Source organism: Mustelus asterias, unplaced genomic scaffold (genome assembly GCF_964213995.1).
Source record: "Mustelus asterias unplaced genomic scaffold, sMusAst1.hap1.1 HAP1_SCAFFOLD_2040, whole genome shotgun sequence".
In the NCBI taxonomy this organism is placed as follows: Eukaryota; Metazoa; Chordata; class Chondrichthyes; order Carcharhiniformes; family Triakidae; genus Mustelus; species Mustelus asterias.
Window position 1 is genome coordinate 13740 of NW_027591985.1, and position 16280 is coordinate 30019.

At 47.8% G+C, this 16280-nt stretch overlaps 1 protein-coding gene across 1 annotated transcript in view; it reads right to left on the bottom strand.

The window, feature by feature from the left end:
• Positions 1-13103: 13103 nt before the first annotated feature.
• LOC144489237 (kinesin-like protein KIF22-B) overlaps positions 13104-16280 on the bottom strand; it is a 39567-nt gene continuing 36390 nt past the window's right edge. The window contains exons 9-11 of the mRNA XM_078207082.1: positions 15569-15757; positions 14847-14903; positions 13104-13774 (exon numbers count right to left, since the gene is read on the bottom strand). Coding sequence (XP_078063208.1) covers positions 13703-13774; positions 14847-14903; positions 15569-15757 — 318 coding nt within the window. The 3' untranslated portion in view covers positions 13104-13702. The remainder of the gene's footprint in view (positions 13775-14846; positions 14904-15568; positions 15758-16280) is intronic.

A 16280-nucleotide genomic window follows, 5' to 3' on the forward strand; every position in this document is an offset into this window, starting at 1 on the left:
CAAACCCAATCTGCTCAGTCTCTCCTCATAATCAACACCCCTCATCTCTGGTAGCAACCTGGTGAACCTTCTCTGCACTCCCTCCAAGGCCAATATATCCTTCCGCAAATAAGGGGACCAATACTGCACACAGTATTCCAGCTGCGGCCTCATTAATGCCCTGTACAGATGCAGCAAGACATCTCTGCTTTTATATTCTATCCCCCTCGCGATATAGGCCAACATCCCATTTGCCTTCTTGATCACCTGTTGCACCTGCAGACTGGGTTTTTGCGTCTCATGCACAAGGACCCCCAGGTCCCTTTGCACAGCAGCATGTTGTAATTTTTTTCCATTTAGATAATAATCCAATTTGCTAATATTTCCTCCAAAGTGAATAACCTCACATTTGCCAACGTTATACTCCATCTGCCAGATCCTCGCCCACTCACTCAGCCTGTCCAAATCTCTCTGCAGACCTTCTACGCCCTCCACACGATTCACTTTTCCACTTATCTTTGTGTCGTCTGCAAACTTCGTTACCCTACACTCAGTCCCCTCTCCAGATCGTCTATATAAATAGTAAATAGTTGAGGCCCCAGTTCCGATCCCTGCGGCACACCACGAGTTACCATCTGCCAACCAGAAAAGCACCCATTTATTCCGACTCTCTGCTTCCTGTCGGATAGCCAATCCCAAATCCACGCTAACACCCTACCCCCAACTCCGTGTGACCCAATCTTCTTCAGCAACCTTTTGTGAGGCACCTTATCAAACGCCTTTTGGAAATCTAAAAACACCGCATCCACCGGTTCCCCTCCGTCAACCGCACTAGTCACATCTTCATACAAATCCAACAAGTTCGTCAAGCACGACTTTCCCCTCATGAATCCATGCTGCGTCTGCTTAATCGAACCATTCTTATCCAGATGGCCTGCTATTTCTTCTTTAATGATGGATTCCAGCATTTTCCCAACTACAGACGTTAAGCTAACCGGCCTGTAGTTACCCGCCTTTTGTCTATTTCCTTTTTTAAACAGCGGCGTAACATTAGCCGTTTTCCAATCCGCCAGCACTACCCCAGAATCCAACGAATTTTGATAAATAACCACTAACGCATCCGCTATTACCTCTGACATTTCTTTCAGTACCCTGGGATGCATTCCATCTGGGCCCGGGGACTTGTCCACCTTCAGTCCCGTTAGTCTACCAAGCACTGCCTCCCTGGTAACATTAATTGTATTGAGTACCTCTCCTCCTACCAACCCTCTATCGTTAATATTCGGTAAGCTATTTGTGTCTTCCACCGTGAAGACCGACACAAAGAACCTATTTAAAGTTTCAGCCATTTCCTCGTTTTCCACTATTAATTTAATACTCTCCTTAATTTCCTTCGTTATCCACGGCTGGTTATCCCTTTTCTTACAGTCCTTCTCTATCACCGGAATATATTGTTGCTGAGTACTGAAAAGGATCTCCTTAAAAATCCTCCACTGTTCCTCAGCTGTCCTACCGACCAGTCTGCTCTCCCAGTCCACCTTAGCCAATTCAGCCCTCATCCTATCGTACTTCCCTCTGTTCAAACAGAGGACAGTGGTATGGGACCCTACTTTCTCCTCGTCCATTTGTACCAGAAATTCGACCATACGGTGATCACTTGACCCAAGAGGGTCCTTCACAAGAACATCCTTAATTCTACCTACCTCGTTACACATTACCAGATCTAAGATAACTCGTTCCCTCGTCGGTTCTGTAACATACTGTTCGAGGTAACTATCCCGACAGCATTCTAAGAACTCTTCCTCCATCTCACCCCTTCCAACTTGAGTCAGCCAATCAATATGCAGGTTGAAGTCCCCCATGATTATTGCTGTTCCGTTTTTGCACGCATCCATTATTTGCTTGTTTATAGCCCTCCCCACCTCAACATTATTATTTGGGGGCCTATAGACCACGCCTACTGGTGTCTTTCTCCCCCTACTATTCCTTATCTCTACCCATAACGATTTCACGTTTTGTTCCTTAGAGCCTATGTCATCCCTCACTACTCCCCTGATATTATCTTTTATTAACAGAGCTACCCCACCACCTTTTCCTTCCTGTCTATTCTTCCTAAATGCCTGATACCCCTGGATATTCATCTCCCAGTCCTGGCCTCCCTGCAGCCACGTTTCTGTAATGGCCACTAGATCATACCCATTAGTGCTGATTTGCACCATCAACTCATTAACTTTGTTCCGAATGCTTCGTGCATTCAGGCAAAGTGTCTTTATTCCAGCTTTTATCTGGACCCGATTTGATGAAACGCTATCAACCTCTCCCTCGCCCTCTACTCCTTTAACTACTTGAATGCCCTCATTCACTTGCACTCGCTCCCTCTCCTCTACCATTGATTTGGTAATTCCTCTTACCTCTGCACCCTCCCCCCCATAAATTAGTTTAAAGCCCCATCTACAGCCCTAGTGATACGATTCGCTAGGACTCTGGTCCCAGCACGGTTCAAACGGAGACCATCCCATCTATACAGGTCCCATCTGCCCAAATACTGGTGCCAATGCCCCATGAATTCGAACCCATTCCTCCCACACCAATCCTTGAGCCACACATTCGTCTCCTTAATCCTATTAACCCTGCGCCAATTTGCGCGTGGCTCAGGTAGTAATCCAGAGATTACCACCTTGTTGGTTCTGCTTTTTAATTTGTTCCCTAGCTCTTCATACTCCCTCTGCAGATCCTTAGTTCCTGTTCTGTCTATGTCATTGGCACCTACATGGACCACGATAACTGGATTTTCACCTTCCCACTCCAAATTCCTCTGCAGCCCAGATGATAGCCCAGAAGGGTGGATCAGTAAATTTGCTGATGACACCAAGATTGGTGGAGTAGTGGATGAGGTGGAGGGCTGTTGTAGGCTGCAAAGAGACATAGATAGGATGCAAAGCTGGGCTGAAAAATGGCAAATGGAGTTTAACCCTGATAAATGTGAGGTGATTCATTTTGGTAGGACTAATTTAAATGTGGATTACAGGGTCAAAGGTAGGGTTCTGAAGACTGTGGAGGAACAGAGAGATCTTGGGGTCCATATCCACAGATCTCTAAAGGTTGCCACTCAAGTGGAAAGAGCCGTGAAGAAGGCCTATAGTGTGTTAGCTTTTATTAACAGGGGGTTGGAGTTTAAGAGCCGTGGGGTTATGCTGCAACTGTACAGGACCTTGGTGAGACCACATTTGGAATATTGTGTGCAGTTCTGGTCACCTCACTATAAGAAGGATGTGGAAGCGCTGGAAAGAGTGCAGAGGAGATTTACCAGGGTGCTGCCTGGTTTGGAGGGTAGGTTTTATGAGGAAAGGTTGAGGGAGCTAGGGCTGTTCTCTCTGGAGCGGAGGAGGCTGAGGGGAGACTTAATAGAGGTTTATAAAATGATGAAGGGGATAGATAGAGTGAACGTTCAAAGACTATTTCCTCGGGTGGATGGAGCTATTACAAGGGGGCATAACTATAGGGTTCGTGGTGGGAGATACAGGAAGGATATCAGAGGTAGGTTCTTTACGCAGAGTGGTTGGGGTGTGGAATGGACTGCCTGCAGTGATAGTGAAGTCAGACACTTTAGGAACATTTAAGCGGTTATTGGATAGGCACATGGAGCACACCAGGATGATAGGGAGTGGGATAGCTTGATCTTGGTTTCAGATAAAGCTCGGCACAACATCGTGGGCCGGAGGGCCTGTTCTGTGCTGTACTGTTCTATACATCCTATAAGATGCATCTTATTTGAGTCCTCCTTTGTGAAGACAGAACTAAAGTCTGTATTTAGTTGGTTAGCTATTCATTTGTTCCCCGCTATAATTTCTCCTGTCTGACTGTACATTGTTTTTTGTCAATCTTTTTCTCTTTACATACCGAGAGAAACGGTGAGTCAGTTTTTATGTTCCCTCGCAAGCTTCCTTTCATACTCTATTTTCCCTTTGTTAATCAGTCCCTTGGTCCTCTGCTGAATTCTAAACTGCTCCTAATCCTCAGGTTTTTTCTGGCTAATTTCAATGCCTCTCCCTTGGTCAGATACTACCTCTAATTTCCCTTGGAAGCTATGCTTGGTCCACTTTTCCAGTGTTACTTTTGTGCCACGCTGGAATAAACAGCTGCTGCAGTTCCCCCTTGGGTTCTGTGAATATTTGCCATTGCCGATCCACATTCATCTCTCTCCAAGTAACGGTTCCCAATCTATCATAGCCAACTCTTGCCTCGTATAATCGGAATTTCCTTTAAGATTCAGGACCCTGGTCTCAGAATCACTACGTCACTCTTCATCTTGATAAAGAACTCTATCATCTTGTGTTCACTCATCCCCAAGGGGCCTCCCACAACTAGATTACCAATTATTCCTTTCTCATCACACAGTACCCAGTCTAGAATGGCCTGCTCTCTCTCGCTGGATCCTCACCTTATTGGTCTGGAAAACCACCCCGTACACACTCCTCGAATTCACCCTTTATGGTATTGGGGCTAATTTGGTTTAGCCAATCTCTGTGCATGTTAAAATCACCCATAAATAGAGGTTCCTTTATCGCATGCATCTCTCATTTCCTGTTTGATGCCATTCCCAACATCACAGTTTGGGCATCTCTGTACAACCCCTACGAATGTTTGTTCCCCCTTGGTGTTTCTTCGCTCTCCCCGTACAGATTCCACATTGTCGGAGCGAACATTCTTCCTCAGAATGGTTTAATTTCCTCTTTAACCAGCAACGCAACTCCACCGCCTTTACCTTTCTGTCTGTCCTTCCTAAATACTGAATACCCCTGGATCTACATCGAACATTACAGCGCAGTACAGGCCCTTCGGCCCTCGATGTTGCGCCAATCTAAAGCCCGTGTAGCCTACACTATTCCAATATCATCCATATGTTTATCCAATAACCATTTGAATGCTCTTATTGTTGACAAGTCCACTACTGCAGGCAGGGCATTCCACACCCTTACTACTCTCTGAGTAAAGAACCTACCTCTAACATCTGTCCTATATCTCTCACCCCTCAATTTAAAGCCATGTCCCCTCGTGTTAGCCATCACCATCCGAGGAAAAAGGCTCTCACTGTCCACCCTATCTAATCCTCTGATCATCTTGTATGCCTCTATCAAGTCACCTCTTAACCTTCTTCTCTCTAACGAAAACAACCTCAAGCCCCCCAGCCTTTCCTCATACGATTTTCACACCATACCAGGCAACATCCTGGTAAATCTCCTCTGCACCCTTTCCAATGCTTCCACATCCTTCCTATAATGCGGTGACCAGAACTGTACGCAATACTCCAAGTGCGGCCGCACCAGAGTTTTGGACAGTTGCAGCATGACCTCCTGGCTCCGAAACTCAATCCCTCTACCAATAAAAGCTAACACACCGTACGCCTCCTTAACAACCCTATCAACCTGGGTGCCAACTTTCAGGGATCTCTGCACATGGACACCCAGATCCCTCTGTTCATCCACACTACCAAGTATCTTACCATTAGCCTAGTACTCTGTATTCCTGTTACTCCTTCCAAAGTGAATCACCTCACACTTTTCCGCATTGAACTCCATTTGCCACCTGTCAGCCCAGCTCTGCAGCTTATCTATGTCCCTCTGTAACCTGCAACAACCTTCCGCACTGTCCACAACTCCACCGACTTTAGTGTCATCCACAAATTTACTAATCCATCCTTCCACGCCCTCATCCAGGTCATTTATAAAAATGGCAAACAGCAGTGGCCCCAAAACAGATCCTTGCGGTACACCACTAGTAACTGAACTCCAGGATGAACATTTCCCATCAAACACCACCCTTTGTCCTCTTACAGCTAGCCAATTCCTGATCCAAACCACTAAATCACCCTCAATCCCATGCCTCTGTATGTTCTGCATTAGCTTACCATGGGGAACCTTATCAAACGCTTTGCTGAAATCCATATACACCACATCAACCGCTTTACCCTCATCCACCTCTTTGGTCACCTTCTCAAAGAACTCAATAAGGTTTGTGAGGCACGACTTACCCTTCACAAAACCGTGCTGACTATCCCTAATCAAATTGTTCCTTTCTAGGTGATTATAAATCCTATCTCTTATAATCCTTTCCAATACTTTGCCCACAACAGAAGTAAGGCTCACCGGTCTATAATTACCAGGGTTGTCTCTACTCCCCTTCTTGAACAAGGGGACAACATTTGCTATCCTCCAGTCTTCTGGCACTGTTCCTGTAGACAATGACGACACAAAGATCAAAGCCAAAGGCTCTGCAATCTCCTCTCTAGCCTCCCAGAGAATCCTGGGATAAATCCCATCCGGCCCAGGGGACTTATCTATTTTTACCCTTTCCAGAATTGCTAACACCTCCTCCTTATGAACATCAATCCCATCCAGTCCAACAGCATGCATCTCAGTACTCCCCTCGACACTGTCCCTCTCCAGTGTGAATACCGACGAATAATATTCATTTAGTGCCTCTCCTATCTCTTCAGACTCCACGCACAACTTCCCACTCCTGTCCTTGACTGGCCCTAATCTTACCCTAGTCATTCTTTTACTCCTGACATACCTATAGAAAGCTTTAGGGTTTTCCTTGATCCTACCTGCCAAAGACTTCTCATGTCCCCTCCTGGCTCTTCTCAACTCTCTCTCTAGGTCCTTCCTGGCTAACTTGTAACTCTCAAGCGCCCTAACTGAGCCTTCACGTCTCATCTTTACATAAGTCTCCTTCTTCCTCTTCACAAGAGATTCAACTTCTTTAGTAAACCACGGTTCCCTCACACGACCACTTCCTCCCTGCCTGACAGGTACATATTTATCAAGGAGGCGTAGTAGCTGTTTCTTGAACAAGTTCCACATTTCAATTGTGCCCATCCCCTGCAGTTTCCTTCCCCAACCTATGCCAGCTAAATCTCGCCTAATCGCATCATAATTTCCTTTCCCCCAGCTATAACTCTTGCCCTTCGGTATATACCTATCCTTTACCATCGCTAAAGTAAACGTAACTGAATTGTGGTCACTTTCACCAAAGTGCTCCCCTACCTCCAAATCTAACACCTGGTCCTTACCCAGTACCAAATCCAATGTGGCCTCGCCTCTTGTTGGTCTATCTACATACTGTGTCAGGAAACCCTCCTGCACACATTGGACAAAAACTGACCCATCTAAAGTACTCGAACTATAGCTTTCCAGTCAATATTTGCCAAGTTAAAGTCCCCCATAACAACTACCCTGTTACTTTCGCTCCTATCCAGAATCATCTTTGCAATCCTTTCCTCTACATCTCTGGAACTTTTCGGAGGCCTATAGAAAACTCCCAACAGGGTGACCTCTCCTTTCCTGTTTCTAACCTCAGCCCAAACTACCTCAGTAGACAAGTCCTCATCAAACGTCCTTTCTGCCACCGTAATACTGTCCTTGACTAACAATGCCACACCTCCACCTCTTTTAGAACCATAGAAAATTACAGCACAGAAACAGGCCTTTTGGCCCTTCTTGTCTGTGCCGAACCATTTTTCTGCCTAGTCCCACTGACCTGCACCTGGACCATATCCCTCCACACCCCTCTCATCCATGAACCCGTCCAAATTTTTCTTAAATGTTAAAAGTGAGCCCGCATTTACCACTTTATCCGGCAGCTCATTCCACACTCCCACCACTCTCTGTGTGAAGAAGCCTCCACCTAATATTCCCTTTAAACTTTTCCCCCCTCACCCTTAACCCATGTCCTCTAGTTATTTTCTCCCCTAGCCTCAGTGGAAAAAGCCTGCTTGCATTCACTCTATCTATACCCATCATAATTTTATACACCTCTATCAAATCTCCCCTCATTCTTCTGCGCTCCAGGGAATAAAGTCCTAACCTATTCAACCTTTCTCTGTAACTCAGCTTCTCAAGTCCCGGCAACATCCTTGTAAACCTTGTCTGCACTCCTTCAACCTTATTTACATCCTTCCTGTAATTAGGTGACCAAAACTGCACACCATACTCTAAATTCGGCCTCACCAATGTCTTATACAACCTCACCATAACATTCCAACTCCTATATTATATAAGACCCTCGTCAGACCCCACTTGGAGTACTATGCTCAGTTCTGGTCGCCTCATTACAGGAAGGATGTGGAAATGATTGAAAGGGTGCAGAGGAGATTTACAAGGATGTTGCCTGGATTGAGTGGCATGCCTTATGAGGATAGGTTGAGGGAGCTCGGTCTTTTCTCCTTGGAGAGACGTAGGATGAGAGGAGACCTAATAGAGGTATACAAGATGTTGAGAGGCATAGATCGGGTGGACTGAGGCTTTTCCCCAGGGTGGAAATGTCTGCTACGAGAGGACACAGGTTTAAGGTGCTGGGGGGTAGGTACAGGGGAAATGTTAGGGGGAAGTTTTTCACACAGAGGGTGGTGGGCGAGTGGAATCGGCTGCCGTCAGTGGTGGTGGAGGCGAACTCAATAGGGTCTTTTAAGAGACTCCTGGATGAGTACATGGAGCTTAATAGGAAGGTCGAGAAGGTAGGGATGTGATCGGCACAACTTAGAATCTTAGAAACCCTACTATCACAACTTTATGTTTCCTGCAGTTGTCTGCTATCTCTCTGCAGATTTGCTCCTCCAATTCTCGCTGACTATTGGGTGGTCATTAATGTGGTCACACCTTTCCCGTTTCTCAGCTCCACCCATATGGCCTTGGTAGACAACCCCTCCAATCTGTCCTGCCTGAGCACTGCTGTAACATTTTTCCTGACGAGCAATGCCACCCCCCCACCCTCTGGCTCGATCACGTCTGAAACATCGGAGGCGAGGGAAGAGATTGCAGAGCCTCTGGCGATGATCTTTGCGTCATCGATGGAGACGGGAGAGGTGCCGGAGGATTGCGGATGTGGTTCCTATTTTCAATAAGGGGAATAGGGATAGCCCAGGTAATTACCGACCTGTGAGTCTAACCTCAGTGGTTGGTAAACTGATGGAGAAGATCCTGAGGGACAGGATACATGAGCATTTAGAGAGGTTTAGTATGCTCAGGAATACTCAGCATGGTTTTGTCAAGGGCAGATCGTGCCTTACGAGCCTGGTGGAGTTCTTCGAAAATGTGACTAAACACATTGACGAAGGGAAAGCGGTAGATGTGGTTTTTAGCAAGGTGTTCGATAAGGTTCCCCATGCAAGGCTTCTGGAAAAAGTGAGGGGGCATGGGATCCAAGGGGCTGCTGCCCAGTGGATCCAGAACTGGCTTGCCCAAAGGAGGCAGAGAGTGGGTATAGATGGGTCCTTTTCTAAATGGAGGTCGGTCACCAGTGGTGTGCCCCAGGGATCTGTTCTGGGACCCTTGCTGTTTGTCATTTTCATAAATGACCTGGATGAGGAAGCAGAGGGATGGGTTGGTAAGTTTGCCAACGACACGAAGGTTGGTGGGGTTGTGGATAGTCTGGAGGGATGTCAGAAGTTACAGAGGGACATAGATAGGATGCAAGACTGGGTGGACAAGTGGCAGATGGACTTCAACTCAGATAAATGCGTCGTGGTCCATTTTGGCAGGTCAAATGGGATGAAGGAGTACAATATAAAGGGAAAGACTCTTAGTACGGTAGAGGATCAGAAGGACCTTGGGGTCCGGGTCCATTAGACTGTAAAATCGGCCCCGCAGGTGGAGGAGGTGGTTAAGGCGGCGTATGGTGTGCTGGCCTTTATCAATCGAGGGATTGAGTTTAGGAGTCCGGGGATAATGATGCAGCTATATAAGACCCTCGTCAGACTCCACTTGGAGTACTGTATAGAGGCATAGAGTATAAAAGTTGGGGTCTGATGTTGCAGATGTATAGAACGTTGGTTCGGCCGCATTTGGAATACTGCGTCCAGTTCTGGTCGCCACACTACCAGAAGGACGTGGAGGCTTTGGAGAGAGTACAGAGGAGGTTTACCAGGATGTTGCCTGGTATGGAGGGGCTTGGTTATGAGGAGAGATTGGGGAAACTGGGGTTGTTCTCCTTGGAAAGACGGAGGATGAGGGGAGACTTAATAGAGGTGTATAAAATTATGAAAGGCATGGATAGGGTGAACGGTGGGAAGCTTTTCCCCGGGTCGGTGGTGACGTTCACGAGGGGTCATAGGTTCAAGGTGAAGGGGGGGAGGTTTAACACAGATATCAGAAGGACATATTTCACACAGAGGGTCGTGGGGGCCTGGAATGTGTTGCCGGGCAAGGTGGTGGAGGCGGACACACTGGGAACGTTTAAGACTTATCTAGACAGCTATATGAACGGAGTGGGAATGGAGGGATACAAAAGAGTGGTCTAGTTTGGACCAGGGAGCGGCGCGGGCTAATTGTTCCTTGTTTCTCGTTTCAAGGCTTCATTCTATGATCATCTTGCTGGTGCCAGTACAGAGCGAGACTGCGGATAGTTGGGAACCTGTCTCGGGGGCAGGGAATTCATATGGTGTTCGTGGAAGTGGAAATGACTAGGGTTGGGAAGCATTTTCCGATCAGGGCCATTGTGATCTCCTGGACTCGTTTCGATCGCCTCAGGGGGTCGGAGAGGAATTTCCCAGATTTTTTTTTTCCCCATATTGGCCCTGGGGTTTTTCACTCTGGGTTTTCGCCTCTCCCTGGAGATCACATGGTCTGGAATGGGGGGGTGGGGGTGAGTTAATAGGTTGTAATGAACAAAGCATCGTAGCTGTGAGGGACAGCTCGGTGGATAGGATATTGGTATGTAGATAGGCTGGAAAATTGGGCGGGGATCCTGGATTCAGGATTCAATCCTGGACCGGGGAGCGGCGCGGGCTTGGAGGGCCGAAGGGCCTGTTCCTGTGCTGTATTGTTCTTTGTTCTTTGTACTGTGCTCAGTTCTGGTCGCCTCACTATAGGAAGGATGTGGAAAAGATTGAAAGGGTGCAGAGGAGATTTACAAGGATGTTGCCTGGATTGAGTGGCATGCCTTATGAGGATAGGCTGAGGGGGCTCGGTCTTTTCTCCTTGGAGAGACGAAGGATGAGAGGAGACCTAATAGAGGTATACAAGATGTTGAGAGGCATAGATCGGGTGGACTCTCAGAGGCTTTTTCCCAGGGTGGAAATGGCTATGAGAGGACACAGGTTTAAGGTGCTGGGGGGTAGGTACAGGGGAAATGTTCGGGGGAAGTTTTTCACACAGAGGGTGGTGGGCGAGTGGAATCGGCTGCCGTCAGTGGTGGTGGAGGCGAACTCAATAGGGTCTTTTAAGAGACTCCTGGATGAGTACATGGAGCTTAATAGGAAGGTCGAGAAGGTAGGGATGTGATCGGCACAACTTAGAATCTTAGAAACCCTACAGCACAGAAAGAGGCCATTCGGCCCATCGAGTCTGCACCGACCACAATCCCACCCAGGCCTTACCCCCATATCCCTACATCTTTTACCCACTAATCCCTCTAACCTACGCATCCCAGGACACTAAGGGGCAATTTTAGCATGGCCAATCAACCTAACCCGCACATCTTTGGACTGTGGGCCGAAGGGCCTGTGTGTGCTGTAGTTTTTCTTTGTTCTATGTTCTAACCCTGGAACATTGAGCTGCCAGTCCTGCCCCTCCTGTAGCCAAGTTTCACTAATGGCTATAATGTCATAATTCCATGTGTCAATCCACGCCCTCAGCTCATCTGCCTTCCCCACAATACTCCTGGCATTGAAACACCTCAGAAGATTATTACCACCACACACAACCCTTCTATTTGTGATTTTGCACCTTCCCTGCTCTTACTGAAACATCTAAACCCAGGAACCTGCAACAACCATTCCTGTCCCTGCTCTATCCATGTCTCCGAGATGGCCACAACATCGAAGTCCCAGGTACCAAACCATGCTGCAAGCTCACCCACCTTATTCCGGATGCTCCTGGCATTGAAGTAGACACACTTCAAACCACCTTCCTGCCTGCCAGTACACTCCTGCGACTCTGAAACCTCATCCATGACCTCACTACTCTCAACCTCCTGGACACCGGAGCTACATAGAACCATAGAAGCCCTGCAATGCAGAAGGAAGCCATTCGGCCCATCGAGTCTGTCCCAAATCTCCAAAGGAGCACCTTACCCAGGCCCACAAACACCCTCTCCCCGTACATTTAAAATGGCCAATCCCCCCAACCTGCATATCTTTGGAGTGTGGGAGGAAACTGGAGAACCCCGAGGAAACCCACAGACACGGAGAGAATTTGCAGACTGTGTACGGACAGTGACCCATGGCCGGAATCAAACCTGGGGCCCCAGCACTGGCAGGCAACAGCCCCCCCCCTCCCCACACACACAGACTTGGAAATACATTCACCATTGGTGGGGATAAACCATGGAACTCCCTCCCTCCTAGCACTGTGGGAGTAGTCGAGGGGAAATTAGGGCTGGACCATAAATGTGGCCTTTCCAGAGCTGTTCTCATCCCATCAGCACAGAGAGAGAGAGAGAGAGAGACAGAGATCGCCGGGGGAGAGGCAGAGGACACTATCGCACCCAGCTCCATACACAGCGAGTGAGTATCTCTCACTGAGAGAGAGAGAGAGACAGAGAGAGAGAGAGAGACTGGAGCCCTGAGCTCGGAGCTATAAAAATGTAACATGGGTTCTGCTGCTTGAATCAGTACTCACAAACCTCTCCACCGTGGCATATTCCTGTGGATGACACATTGTAGAGATAATACAAGACCATAAGACATAGGAGCAGAATGAGGCCACTCGGCCCATCGAGTCTGCTCCGCCATTCAATCATGGCTGATATTTTTCCCACCCCCATTACCCCTGATCCCCTTATTAATCAAGAACCTATCTATCTCTGCCTTAAAGACACTCAATGACCCCGGCCTCCACAGCCTTCTGCGGCAAAGAGTTCCACACATTCACTGCTCTCTGGCTGAAAAAATTCCTCCTCATCTCTGTTTTAAAGGGGGGTCCCTTCACTCCGAGGTTGTGCCCTTGAGTTTTAGTATTTCCCACGAGTGAAAATACGTCCCCTCCACGTCCACTCTATCTGGGTCTCAGTATTCTGTAAGTTTCAATTAGGTCCCCCCCCTCGCCTTGTCCTTCTAAACTCCATCGATGGTCTAATGTTGACCTGTCTGGACATTCTCTCGAACAAGGAGTGTGAGGGCTGTGGACACAAATTTCACTGGATATTTATTCTACAACACTTTCTGTACCAATAAATCATAGCTTTAATTACAACAGGTCAAAGATACAAGAGGGTGATGTTTAAAACTCAGCGGCAGTCACACGTCACAGTGTGGGGCTGAGGGGAATCCAGACTGGGTGGGCCAGATTCCACTCCGCAGAACGCTGTGGTTCAGACACAGCCTCTCGCGGTTTAACAAATAAAAAGTCTGTTCTGGAACACTGATTGCAAAGGGACAGAGGGGAGGTTTCCAACTGCGAGACACATCTCTCATTCCCTGCAGCACTCGGGGGATAGAGGAGAGTCAGCACAAAGCACAGACTGAGGGACGTCTGGACTGGACACACATCTCTCAGGCGGCCTGTGCTATCTGAATCACTCTCTCTCCCCCACCCACACTCGTTCAGCACCCTGAACCACTCAGTCTGTGCCCACATCTACAATCGTCTCAAACTGGTGAGGGAACAAGCAGAGGAAATACATATTTAATCTTTCACACACAGAGTACACAGTAAGGAGTCGATATACATATCAGTCTCAGGCATGTCCGCTGACGGAAAAACACCTGGAGACAACTTGTGGAAGATCAGCTGGGAGAGACACTGTCACCCATCCTCACAGAGGGATCTCGCTTCACCATACAGCTCACCACGTTAGCCTAGGAGAGAGAAACACACAAGTGCTGTTATTCAGTAACAATAACCCAAAGTAAGATGTCAATTCACACAGAGACATCGTTTATTCAGCAGGGTAAGGATCACTCACTGTGTAACTGTACAGAGTCACTGTTTATTCAGCAGGGTAAGGATCACTCACTGTGTAACTGTACAGAGACACTGTTTATTCAGCAGGGTAAGGATCACTCACTGTGTAACTGTACAGAGACACTGTTTATTCAGCAGGGTAAGGATCACTCACTGTGTAACTGTACAGAGACACTGTTTATTCAGCAGGGTAAGGATCACTCACTGTGTAACTGTACAGAGTCACTGTTTATTCAGCAGGGTAAGGATCACTCACTGTGTAACTGTACAGAGTCACTGTTTATTCAGCAGGGTAAGGATCACTCACTGTGTAACTGTACAGAGTCACTGTTTATTCAGCAGGGTAAGGATCACTCACTGTGTAACTGTACAGAGACACTGTTTATTCAGCAGGGTAAGGATCACTCACTGTGTAACTGTACAGAGACACTGTTTATTCAGCAGGGTAAGGATCACTCACTGTGTAACTGTACAGAGTCACTGTTTATTCAGCAGGGTAAGGATCACTCACTGTGTAACTGTACAGAGTCACTGTTTATTCAGCAGGGTAAGGATCACTCACTGTGTAACTGTACAGAGTCACTGTTTATTCAGCAGGGTAAGGATCACTCACTGTGTAACTGTACAGAGTCACTGTTTATTCAGCAGGGTAAGGATCACTCACTGTGTAACTGTACAGAGTCACTGTTTATTCAGCAGGGTAAGGATCACTCACTGTGTAACTGTACAGAGTCACTGTTTATTCAGCAGGGTAAGGATCGCTCACTGTGTAACTGTACAGAGTCGCTGTTTATTCAGCAGGGTAAGGATCACTCACTGTGTAACTGTACAGAGTCAGTGTTTATTCAGCAGGGTAAGGATCGCTCACTGTGTAACTACAGTCACTGTGTTATCCGAGTAAGTGTTACTCGCTGTGTGAATGTACAGTCACTAACTGGCCCTGCATATAAATCCATTCAGTCTCACCTTCATGAACGTGGACAGTGATTTTGCTGACATCCCGATCCTTTCCAGATCCTCAATCTGAAATAACACACACAAGCAAGTTAAAATGGCCAGCTCCAACTCCTTCTCTCCCCCCGGACACATTCCCTCTGGGGCTACCATTCCCTGCAATGTGCTCAAACCCTTCAGCAATCCTGGCTGATTTCCCCCTTCTCTCTCTAACCAGGAATCACTGGACAGGGATCAGGAGCAGGAAAACTGGCTGATTCCCCCTCTCTCTCTAACCCAGGGGTCACTGGACAGGGATCAGGAGCAGGAACACAGGCTGATTCCCCCTCTCTCTCTATCCCAGGGATCACTGGACAGGGATCAGGAGCAGGAACACTGGCTGATTCCCCCTCTCTCTCTAACCCAGGGATCACTGGACAGGGATAAGGAACAGGAACCCTGGCTGATTCCCCCTCTCTCTCTCTCTAACCCAGGGATCACTGGACAGTGATCAGGAGCAGGAACCCTGGCTGATTCCCCCTCTCTCTCTCTCTAACCCAGGGATCACTGGACAGTGATCAGGAGCAGGAACCCTGGCTGATTTCCCCTCTCTCTCTGTAACCCAGGGATCACTGGACAGTGATCGGGAGCAGGAACCCGAGCTGATTTCCTCTACAGAATAGGCCCAGCCTTTACATAGTGAATAGTGATGCGATTTGGGGAGGTTGTGAGATGTCCGGGGGGGGAACAGCTACCTGTGTGTAGGGTCCATTGTGTTCTCTCCAGCCCATGATCAGCTTGGCAGTTTTGTCCCCGATCTTCTGCAGGGTCTTTAGATCCCTCAGGGACCCAGTGTTGAGGATGTTGAGGATGTAGTCCTTGTGTTTCTGAGCCAGTTCCACATCCAGTGTTAGCTCAAACTCATTCTCCACGTTGCTGCGATCCTGCGTACAGACCAGGTCACACATTACAACACAACATTGTCTTATGGGGTGAGCTGGGGGAAGAGCAAAGGAGCAGAGTGAGGCCACTCGGCCCATCGAATCTGCTCCCCCATTCAATCATGGCTGATATTTTTCCCATCCCCATTCTCCTGCCTTTTCCCCATAACCCCCGATCCCCGATTAATCAAGAACCTATCTATCTCTGTCTTAAAGACACTCAATGACCCGGCCTCCACAGCCTTCTGCGGCAAAGAGTTCCACACATTCCCCACCCTCCGGCTGAAGAAATTCCTCCTCATCTCTGTTTTAAAGGATCGTCCCTTTAGCCTGAGGTTGTGTTCCCTCTGGTTCTAGTTTTTCCTACTAGTGGAAACATCCTCTCCACGTCCACTCTATCCAGGCCTCGCAGTATCCTGTAAGTTTCAATAAGATCCCCCCCTCATCCTTCTAAACTCCAACGAGTACAGACCCAGAGTCCTCAACCCGTTCCTCATACGACAAGCTCTTCATTCCAGGGATCATT